Source organism: Helianthus annuus, chromosome 13 (genome assembly GCF_002127325.2).
Source record: "Helianthus annuus cultivar XRQ/B chromosome 13, HanXRQr2.0-SUNRISE, whole genome shotgun sequence".
Taxonomy (NCBI): Eukaryota; Viridiplantae; Streptophyta; class Magnoliopsida; order Asterales; family Asteraceae; genus Helianthus; species Helianthus annuus.
This window is the reverse complement of record NC_035445.2, coordinates 34,911,017-34,922,682: the sequence shown is the minus strand read 5'-3', so window position 1 is coordinate 34,922,682 and position 11,666 is coordinate 34,911,017. Positions and strand designations below refer to the sequence as shown.

Genomic DNA, 11,666 nt, shown 5'->3' with positions numbered 1-11,666 from the left:
ATGGTGGGTTTTGAAAATGGTGGGTTTTGAAAAGGAAGAAGAAATGGTTGGATTGACTAAAATACCCTTTTTCTTTATTTTAAATGTTGCCACATGTCCTAATCCTATTGCTTCCTACACTTCCTAGCCAAAATAAACTTCCTATTTGATCTTTTCCCATGTTCTCAAATAAAAAATATTTCAAAAATCGGCGGTTCATGGTCTAGAGGTCAAATAATCCGATAAAATCGAAACATAAAACCGAAATGATCAAGAAGATAACTATTAGTATACAAAAACTAATAACTGCATTTGTTAAACAAGTTTTAAAATTAGAACCTGTGCCTTTTGGATCATAATTAAACAATTGCCCAAAATCGCTTTTGGCAAATTAATACTGGTTCTGGTTGTTTTTGATGATCTTCAAGGACAAATGACCTCACCTCCCATAGAAACTTTGGGGCAATATCTCTTATTCTTGATATAATCGATTCTCGGTCTCTGATAATAATAAACCCCTGAATTAAACAAGTTTAATAGTTGTTAGTTGTTACATCATAAACAACTTATTTCATCGTACACGTAAAGTTGTAATTTTAAGTCTGTGAGGAACAGTCATCATCATCATCATACTCAATAAATCCCACCAATAGCAAAGCTAAGGCAGGTTACCTCTAACCCGTAGGAATAGAGAGGCTGCTTCCAGTGAGACCCCCGGCTCGATAGTAGTTTTGCATCAAGCCTTGGACATAAGGCACATAACACTCAGCAATTGAGACAACTGCCGATTAGTGCATGTACCCCCTTGTCTTTCGGCTATCAACGCCACCACATGATGCATGATTAACCATCCCCCTCTTTTAACGTTATTTTCATGAAATCAGTAAAATAACGTTAAAATTAGTGCACTTTCATATTTGCCCCCCGAGCGCCCACACATATATACATTATCTGTGAGGAACAGTCGAGATTTGAAATAGGCAAATTGGATTGTAGTAATCTAAATATATATGACTCAATGGCCAATAATAATACACATTGACAATGTGACCCGCGACACTCCTAACTTTAACTTTCGTTGCCAGCAGCAATCCCACTCTTACGGAAAAGTAACTCCGCATGCCCCTAATAAACAATTGACTGACTTTTATACAAATCAGAATGTTGTAAATTATTTTGAAACTACATGAATGAAAGTTAGAGGCAGACGGAGTTACTTTTCCATTAGAGTAGGATTGCCAATAAAAAAAGTGTTATTAGTCACATTGTCGGTATTGTCGGTATGGATTATTATCAGTCATCGTGTCATAATTTGGATTATTAATATGCCTTTGAAATAAGAAAGTCCAAACTATAATGAGCAGAGCGGATAAGCATATTTTTTTTTCTTGATCTAAACACGCAAGAGTGCTAATTTGCTTTCAAAACACTATTCTTTATCAAGATTAAGATCATAAAAAGATACCTCAGGCCGTATGAGGCGGTCCATTTCTAGCATAATATCTTCGACGAAGCAACCTTCTTTATTGTTTCCATAGTGAGAGAAGAGATAATACGCATGCAATAAATCATACGTGCGGGGATACGATGAAAATGGTTCGCACCTATAAATGGCACAAAAAGGTCCATATCATGTCAGGCAACGGGTCAAATAGGTTCAGGTCACAACAAGTAATGTTTTTGGTACATTTTGTCCAAAATTTTTAAACATTCAGGAAACATTTACATTAAGGCCACCCAAGTATCAATTTGGCTTTGTTTACGCCAAAAACCTTGCAAAAAAATTATAAAAGATAACAAATAATCCCCTCGCTTTAAAGCTCATGTCTACAAAAATCACACGCATTTTTTACGTTTTACAACACCAGACGTGACAAAAGTTTGGAGTTCGGGGTAGTTTGTCACTTAATACTTTATACTTTTCTAACTAGGTTTTTTTTTGCCGTACGTAGCATAATATTTGGGTGGCTTGTAACGTTGTTTTACGTAAGTTGTATAACTAATCAATAAGAATAAAATATTCGGAATAAAATGATTTAGTAGTGCATAACCCGAATCAACTCATTTACAAGTAAATGGGCAAAAGTTGCTTATTAACCTCACCAATCATGAAAAGCACCGATTAAACCTCGTTCATATATAGCCGACAAAGTGTCATTTGTTGTTGCAGGGACTACATTCATCACCGAAACAGGCCAAGTACTTGAAGCAACTGCAAATCCACCATAAAGGGCATTCATGTCCATAATATTTCTAATTGCCGATTCGTCAACGTTCATCAACCTCCAGTATTCATGAACTTGATCTTGCCAGTAAAGGGTGTCCGATAAAAACTTCTCTTGTGTCAAACCTACAACCACAATTAAAAACAAAAACTAAGAATTTATACAAACGCCACATACATGAATTACAAGTGCCAATCATGACCCGTTCTTCAAAGAATGGGTTGATTCGAGAATAAGTAAATTGTCCACGAGTTTACTTGGGTCACCTCAAATTGGTCAACGGGTCAATTTGGATCTACTATTTTTTATCAACGGGTCAATAATCAATACATAAAACTTCTTAACATAGAAAAGGCTTGCATGGGATAGCACCACACATGACCATTGATTGTCTTCACCACAATCTGTTGTCCCGACACCGAAACCGCCACCGCCACCGACACTCCATCATTGTCGCTACTCCACCAATGCCACCGACATGCCCACCACCACAATTGCCACCGCCTCCACCACTGTCGTCTGTCTATCGAAACCTACTCATAGCCGTCCCCATCTCCACCGTCGCCACTAGACACCATAAAATATTTTGCAGGTAAACCAAAATACTTTTTTTCTAAAAAAGATTCTTTTCAACCCGAATCCATTTTAGCAAGAACCCACTTGACCTGAATTCATTTTGCTCAGAATCCGTATTGACCCGAACGCGTTCTTACCCAACCCGTTTTGACCCGCCTGACCCTCGCAGTTTGCTTGGCTTAATATGAATTAACTTGTACCCATATATTTAAAAAACACACACACACACATATACACACATACATAAACTCTTACGTATATTACTAAGACTTTCTGAATAAACAGAAAACCGTTGCGGTATAGGAGGGAGTTTGCGAGAACTGGCACCCAAAGTGTCAAGTGTAACACAATTTCTCAAGGGTATATTCCATGTGCGTTTATTATTATTATTATTATTATTATTATTATTATTGTTATCATCTGCAGAATAACATATATTAATGAGATTTTGTTCTGCATTCCGCTGAAGACATGCCACATCAGCTTCTTTAATCCATATTGCTGTTTGAACTTTCCTAGCAACAAGCTTCCAGCAAATTCTAGAAGTTATATTCATCATTTTATCCCAAATAACAGGATAATCTTTGTCGTTTCTGTAAGCTGGTGGAGCTGAATAAATAAAATACCCGTTTGACCGAAGAAGTCGGTTTATTTCTTTTAGTAAAATTCCATCTGCACGTAACAAACAAAAATAAGTTAGTAACATAAGGGGATCTTTAAACAGGATCTATACATGTGTGACTCAATAAATTTAGGGGCAATTTCATATAAATCTCTCATAATATCATATATCAAAATACTAAAGGTATCACATTTACGCTACCGTCCGACACGCGGGCGCTTGACGGCACGTCCGGCACTGGTTTGCCGCCGCGTTCACCCACCCATGGTTTTAAAAAACGCTTGAGGCGTGTGCCTCAAGGCAAAACGGCCAAAAAAACGAGTTTTGAAGCGTGCCTCATGGGGTTTTTATTGTATATGCGCCTCAGAAGGGCTGAGGCGCTAAGAAAGGCTGCGCCTCAGGGGATTTTGACAGTTGTTTTTGATGTTTTTGACTTTTTGTGTCAATTTCAAGCATTTCATGTCTTTTTTATGTGTGTTTTTGATGAATCTGACGATGAAATTAGTTGGATTTATTATTTTTTATAATATATTTTATATATAATTTTTATATTAGTTTATTAATAACGCCTCGGCCTTACGCCTCGTTTCGCCTTGAGGCTTACGTCTCGTGAGGCGAAGGGAAAACGCCTCGAAACTCGTTTCCGTTCTTTTAAGCCTTGCACCCACCATTGTCGTCTACCACATCCGATCACGTTTGTAAAGTTATTTCTTTGTTTTGGGTACTTTGATTCTGCACCAGATTTCAGTTCTGCATTAGATTTTTGCTCTGGTTTGTTGGTTCGTTTTCTGATCCTTTCTGAATCTGATCATCATGTCAGATTTCTAGGCTTCGAGCCGGGGGTCTCACTAGAATCAACCTCTCTATTCCTACGGGGTAGAGGTAAGGTTGTCTACATCTTACCCTCCTCAGACCCTACCTTTGCTTTGCTATTGGTGGGATTTACCGAGTATGATGATGATGTATTTCTAGGCTCTCCACACTTAGAATATTGTCGAATATCTGTCATTAGATTTTTGGTCTGCCATCTCAAAATTCTGGTTTGACTTCTGTTTCTGGTCAAACTTCCAGATTTCTGACTTTTAACTCCATTTCAGGTCAAACTTCCAGAACTCTACTGATGTCTGTCCCGTAGCAACTCAACTCACCAATAACAAACTTGATGGCTCAAATTTCATTGAATGGAGCAAGGCTATTCGTATTTATTTACGAAGCATTGGAAAGGCTTCGCATCTCACGTCCGTTCCTCTTACTGATGATATCAAAGATCAATGGCTGCAAAATGATGTTCTGTTATGCCTACAAATTAGGAACTCCATTGATACTTTTTCATCTCATTGATCAATCACTATGAATATGTTAAAGAATTAATGGATTATTAGGATTTTCTGTATTCCGGAAAAATTAACATGTCCAGAGTATACAGTTTCTTTAAGTCTTTTCTCAGGGGGAGTAACTTGATCGATCATTAGTCGTGAATTCAAGAAAACCTATGAAAAACTGAACACTCTTTTACCTATTAGTACTGATGTGCGGGTTATGCAAACCTAATGAGAACGAATTGTTGTATTAAGCTTTTTGACTAGTCTACGACCAGAATTCGATCTCAGTTCTTAAATGAACCAACTATTCCTTCTCTGCAAAAGACATTTGCTCGTATTTTTTGTCAAGAACCCAACATTACATCACCACCACCTTGAGGTCTTCCAACACATACTAGTGCCCTAGTCGGCCGAGGAGGGTTTAGAGGTGGCTTTCGAGGTGGAGGTGGCTCACGTAGTAATCATGGTGATCGAGCTCCAACTCAAAGTGATCATACTACTACCACAGAACCAGGTAAAAAATTGAATGTTATTGTTGTCACGCGTACAGGCATACCAAGTACAACTGTAAGAGACTATTGGTCTGTCAATCCGCTCACCTTGCTGTTGCACTAATTTCAGGAATACTATCTTAGAGAAAGAACGTCCCCAGCCAGTCGTTACTTCAACTGCTACTTTTGCTGAGACAAGTAAATCTACTAAATGTCTTGTATCCGCTTTGTCAAAGTGGGTTATTGATTCTAGAGCTTCTGAACACATGACTAGTAACCTCAGTCCATTTCTAACTTCCAAAACCATGCACCATCACCATATGTAACTATTGCTGATGGATCTACTCCAAAGTTATGTCCCAAGTATTCTTATCTGCCATCTTTGCAGTGTGAGTCATGTCAGATTGCTAAACACCATCGTGTTTATCTAAGTTCTAGAGTCAATAAGCGGGCTACATCCCCCTTTGAATTAGTTCATTCAGATGTTTGTGTCCATGTCCTGTTTCCGTCAAAACTTGGTTTTCAGTATTTTCTTATGTTTGTTGATGACTATTCTCGTGTAACTTGGTTTTACTTTATGAAAAATCGTTTTGAAGTGTTTTCTCATTTTTGCTCTTTACATGCTGAATTAGAGTAGTATTAGCCCACGGGCCCATTAGGTTGTTAGGGTTTTGTTATGATGAGTGGGAGTTCGATCACCATGATTACATTAGATAGTACCAATTGAAGGATCCAGTTACAATATATAGACATCATAACAAAACCCTAACAACCTAATGGGCCCGTGGGCTAATACTACTCTAATTGATACTATCTAATAGATTACTACATGAGCCACCTCTAAACCCTACTCGGCTGAGTAGAGCACTGGTATTTGTTGGAAGAGCTGAAGGTGATGGTGTTGTAATGGTGGGTTCATGACGAAGAATACAAGCAAGCAAATGTCTTTTGTAGAGAAGGAATAGTTGTTTCATTTAAGAACTAGAACTGAGATCGAATGGCATCAACTTTTGGTCGCAAACAAGTAAAAAAGCTTAATACAGCAATTTGTTCTCATTGGGTTTGCATAACCCGCCGCACATCGGTACTGATAGGTAAAAGAGTGTTAAATTCTTCATAGGTATTCTGGAACTAAATAACATACGTGATTAATGATTGATCAAGTTGCTCCCTCCGATGAATAGACCTACAAACGCTATATATTTTGGAGATGTTACTTTGTCCAGAATACAGAAAATCCTAATAATCCATTAATTCTTTAACATATTCACAGTGATGGATCAACGAGATGACAGGATTATCAACGAGATGAAAGGATCAGAAAACAAACCAGAGAAGAAATATGATGTAGAAAAGAAGAAATCTGATGTAGAAAAGAAATCCAATGCAGAATAGTTACGCCAAACTAAAATCGCGCAGGTTAGAAGGGCCGGGGGGCGCTCATTAGTGTAATATATGTGGTTTTCGTATAGAAATTTTTGGGTATATACGTTTTCGACCCCCTAAACAAAGAAATGGCTTTACATATATGCCGGCGTGTGGGGCCGTAGCGGCGGCGCGTGGGCGGTATTCTGGCGACAAGATCTTTAGGGATGACATTTCTAGGGGTGGTGAAGATGATGGTTGTGTGGGAGGTGAGATTCAATGATGGGAAAATAATATTCTTAAAACGGATCTTTTGTGATCATATTTAACACATAAATAAGGAAATTATATGGGAAAAGGGTGTTCCGATTCTCCCAGCCCGTTTCAACCCGTACAAAAGTTATTCATTTTTTATCTTTAATTCCAACCCACCGAAACTCACCCATTTTGACACCTCTAACGAAGACCATAAGATAATTGAAAACAAAAATTATACCATTTTCATGCCAATCAACACGGCATCTTGAACAATGAACCATTTCAAAAGAATTGGCGGGAAAAGGGAGTTGTTTTGTAGCTAAAGCCGATATCATAGCACCGATCCCACGTTCTAGAGCAAATTGGATTTGATTTTCATGTCCATCTTTAGGAGCGAACGACATTGTTGTTATATTTAACGGAGAAAGATACGCAGAGAAACTAGCAACACCGCAACCAACATCAAGAACTTGATATACTCCGGCCGAACGAAGATCACCTGTCTCATTGGTTATCATATTTCCTAATCTGCACTAATAGAAAACTAAATTGACTTAAAACAAGGGTCGTGTTCGGGTGGAATTGTTTAGCCTGTTTTTACAGGTCGACCCAACAACTTGTTTAATTATAAAGGTCAACCCACTAACCCGTTTAATCAATTTTTATCAACCACCAACCCGATTAACACGTTTACAACTAGATTATTACTTCTTAACTTGCAAACCCGTTTTGACACATTTAGATAAATGGGTCGCATTTGGGTTATACAATTTTAAGTGTGTGCAAATTAGGGTTGATTTTTTTACAAAAAAAAAAAAAAAAAAAAAAGTGGGTCGTGTTCAAGTTGAACAAGTGAACCCACCAACCTCACACAATTGACACCCCTAAATACACCTTAAGTCAAATTTCTTGAAAACGAGTTGTTTTTAATTATTATCAAAATAAATATAAAATTTGACCCTTTTTGTGAGTCAAAATAAAGTGAGACTAAAGTTTGTTACCATTTTATCATTATATGCAATTAGCCCTTTTATATATTTGAAGATTTAGAATCATGTATGAGACTTTAAAATCTTGAATTGCTTATAAAACAGTAAATAGTCAAAAGTCAACATGCTCATGCTCAATGACCAAATGATAAATGTGTAATCAAGAAACTATGCAAACAAAAAAGAAAGCCCATATAATGTACCTCTGAATATATTCACTAGCTCCATGTTTAAAATGTGTACCACCACCAGGAAACCACCACAGTTGACCCTTTTCATGCACCCAATTTTGACCACCTTTGACTTCAGAAAGCCGCGAATGATTCACATTGCTCCGCCACACATAATCGCGGCTGGTTGGCCATGTTATCGGTATCTTGTAATCTTCCGGTGGTGGTATTAAGCAAAACAAACGTCTTTCTAGTGGTGGGCAATGTCTCTCCAAGTTTTCTCGTCTGGAATGATCCAAATTTGGGGATATTTCTTTTATATAAGATGGATTATGACAGGGAATGTGCTCGTTAAGTTCGATTGGACATATGTTCATCCCAGATTCTGGAATTATAAGCGGCGAATTACGGTAAGTAAGAGTGATTTTGTTACTAAATGTAGGAGCACCTGCAAGTGTAAGAAACTGATCAATTAAATACACAGAAGTTTCCCCGATTTTGATTCATATGGTAAGGCAATGAAACTACGGTGTAGGCGATCATGAGCTATTTGAGATAGGCTCGCTAAAAGCTTGAATCGAGTCACGTGAGCTGAGCCTAAAGATAAGCTTGTTTAAACAACGAGATCGAACCCGAGCTTCACATCGAGTTCGATTTCGCTCAAGAGCCTAAAGAAGACTAGTAATTATATAATTCCAATTAATATGTTTAATATATATTTTAAATACTTATAATTAATAATAAAATTATGATAAAAATATTTAAATAATATATGTTATTTTATATACAAAAAAGTTAATTATAAATATTTATAAAAACATATGTAAATTAATTTATATATAATAAACGGGTCAAGGCTAGCTCTGGACTAAAACTAAGCTTGTTTCGTAACCAACCCGAGCTTCATTTACCAAACTCAAGCCGGCTCGTGAGCCCTAAGGAGCCTATTATTTGTACGATTTCATCTAATATATTAAGTACTGTTTTAGACTTTTATCTAAACAGTGTATATTATAAATATCTACACAAAATAATTAATTACAAACTAAAAGATTTAAAAAAAAATAATAAAACTAGAGTTTGTAGGACTTTACCCTCAAAAGGGAGTCCTTCCAGAAATTCTCGACGGCCAAGGGAGACCCAAAGCCGAGGAGGGGGTTTGGAAATAGTTTTCAACCAGCAATTGACGCGCCTCGGTTATTACCTCATTAGCTGCGTCATTGCCCCAAGCGCAAAGATGCTTTAAGCCTTACCCCCAACCCCTGTTTTATACACCCAGATCCTGCCTCCTTTCATACCCTCCTCCGATGTGGGATCTATCACAAACTCCACTTTCTAACCCTAACACACTCTCAACATTCAAATCTTCATTCCAAACTTCACCAAGGATCTGTCATAACCTAAGCCCGAGCTTTAAAAACTGATCACAAGCTAAGCTCGGGTTTTATAAACTGAGTTTTAAATGAGCCGAGCCATTGTAAGTTAAACCAGCTAAGCTCGACTCGACTCGACTCGTTTACACCCCAACCAATTGTGTAACAACTGAACCCTAGGTATACAACTCGTTACGGTACCAAATTACATCCACAATCGTTCAAGATACTATTTTTTTTTTTTTTTGTTCAAAGTTAGGTTAATTGCAGTAGTACCTGGTGATTGAAATGATGATATCGCCGGAGAATTGCGTCCAAAAAAGGTTCCGGTGAAGAAAGATGCGGTGATTACTAGAAGAATGAAGAGTATGAATCGTCCTGATTTTGAATCGAAGGATGGTGTGGACCAGATGAATCGGCCCATTTGTTGTGGGTGTAGGTAACAGAGGTTATGTGTGTGAAATTGATGGTGTGAATTTGAAGGTGAAGTGAAATTAGGGTGGCGATCTGAACAAGAGTGGGGTGTGAAGAGCATGCAAGTCACTTTGCATAAATGTTCGAGCGGAATGTACACATGTCGACTCGTGTGTATTAGTTTCCAAATATTTTTTTATATTTTAATTTTTTTTAAACGGTAAATTTGGATTACTGAGATATAATCGTGTCATGAGCGGAACTATCGGATTACATCCATCTCCAATTTAGAAAGAATCCAATAAATCTGGGAAACTTATTTTTGAGAATCGAAACAAGGACCTAATGGTTTCCAAGGCTTATCATATTTTTAAGATGTCATTAGGATATAATGCAATGTTTTAAAAACCGGTTCGTACCGGCCGGTTATACCGGTAATACCGGATTCCGGATGCTTAGCCGGTACGAAACACCCCGGTAAAACCTAAAAACGATATGTGATTCGTACCGCCGGTAAAATGTGAAATACCGGTTTGAACCGGTAAACCGGTACCGGCCCAAGGTAAATTTTGTTTTTTTTTTTTTTTACAATTTCATCAAGCCCATTAGTTTACTCCATAACCTAGCGCATATCAATCTTCCTTGGTATACGGTGCAATCGATGCATCATTCATCATTCATCATTTCATCCCTTCGTCTTCATCACTTCGTGGCTTCCAGTTTGATTCAATATTTCAGGTATGCCATTGTGCTGCTACTGTTTCACTCTTCCTTTTGAACTGGTATATAATATTACTTAGTAGTAGTTATTAGTAATCATGTAGCCAATGATCTCTAGATCAAGTGGTGGAGGGCTTGCATTTCTCTTGAGAGATGCAAGTTCGACTCCCACTTGGTGCAGAGTGAGGCATTGGTGGGCAATGATAGAAGACCCAGGGAAACCTGGGTTGGATCCTTGAGCCAAACGGGTTTTACCGGTAATTTCACCGTCGTGCCTACGGGCGGGTGGGTTACCGGGTTTTCCCCGGAATTGGTGGTGGACTCGGGTTACTCTCGAAGTACTCCGTTTGTCCAGTGGGTGCCCCGAGAGTACTCGGGATTGAGTTTGTTGGCCGTTCAAAAAAAAAAAAAAAAAAAGTAATCATGTATATATATATAGTAGGATTCCACGTGTATATAGCATATTATGATTGTTGGGAGGTCTTGACATGTGTGAAAACATGTGTTACTATTAAATTTTGATTCTGCCATATTTTATGTGTAGGTTTTAATCTATTTCTGGGTATTTTTTCGAATGTCATTTATAATGTGTAATTTTTAATATGTTTCCGACATTTATTCATTCCAGCAACTTGTTGGTTGGGATTCATGTTGGTATTATAGAGTTAATTAGTTAAACCGGTTAAACCACTCGGTACAATCCGGTTCAACCGGTTGAACCATTTTTTAGCCCAACCCGGTATGATTAAAAAACCGGTTTTTAAAACATTGATATAATGTCATGGGCTATTTTAATTTATTTTGTTTTTTTTATTATCAAACCTTCTTCGCTTCTTTTTTTTTTTCATTAGGAACGGGCCGGTTTGCTAAAAAATATTGAATCATTCAAAGCCCTTCCTATGCACTAGCAAGCAATCATAAGGATTCCCTGGAGAACCTTCGGTATCACCTTGCCAAGATCAGAGGATTTGTGAACTTTAAAATATCAAATGTATCATTTTCTAGGGTTAAGTTATTCTACAAAGACTTCTAAAAATAAGAAGTGTACAAAGGCACAATGGATGACACAAGATAACACAATACCAAGCAAAATATAACACAATGCCGAAAAATATAACACAATGTCGATGAAAAAAGACACAATGAGTTGGAAAAAGGACAC

The 11,666-nt window shown here is 37.6% G+C and overlaps 1 protein-coding gene and 1 non-coding gene across 3 annotated transcripts; both read right to left on the bottom strand.

Moving 5' to 3' along the window:
* Positions 1 to 214: 214 nt before the first annotated feature.
* LOC110897982 (probable methyltransferase PMT6) lies at positions 215 to 9,930 on the bottom strand. 2 transcript variants are annotated; one of them, XM_022144719.2, is made up of 7 exons: positions 9,647 to 9,927; positions 8,031 to 8,445; positions 7,077 to 7,366; positions 3,036 to 3,452; positions 2,083 to 2,329; positions 1,445 to 1,583; positions 215 to 497 (listed from the first exon to the last, which is right to left on the bottom strand). In XM_022144719.2, exons 1-7 carry the CDS (start codon positions 9,903 to 9,905, stop codon positions 339 to 341), a joined length of 1,926 nt encoding a protein of 641 aa, XP_022000411.2. In that variant the 5' UTR covers positions 9,906 to 9,927; the 3' UTR covers positions 215 to 338. The 2 variants fall into 2 exon arrangements, with proteins under 2 accessions (XP_022000411.2, XP_022000412.2); XM_022144720.2 differs by lacking the exon at positions 215 to 497 and having other exon boundaries at positions 1,460 to 1,583; positions 2,078 to 2,329; positions 9,647 to 9,930.
* Positions 9,084 to 9,236, bottom strand: LOC118486160. Its single transcript, XR_004878016.1, has one exon. It is a non-coding gene; the product is annotated as a U4 spliceosomal RNA (small nuclear RNA).
* Positions 9,931 to 11,666: the final 1,736 nt, after the last annotated feature.

Coding starts and splice junctions, on each gene's coding strand:
- LOC110897982 (XM_022144719.2), bottom strand. CDS start 9,905: ATGCTCTTCACACCCCACTCTTGTTCAGATCGCCACCCTAATTTCACT. Junction 3,453..7,076: donor TGTTGATTGGCATGAAAATG/GTATAATTTTTG, acceptor TGTTACGTGCAG/ATGGAATTTTACTAAAAGAA. Junction 1,584..2,082: donor ATCGGTGCTTTTCATGATTG/GTGAGGTTAATA, acceptor TGCCATTTATAG/GTGCGAACCATTTTCATCGT.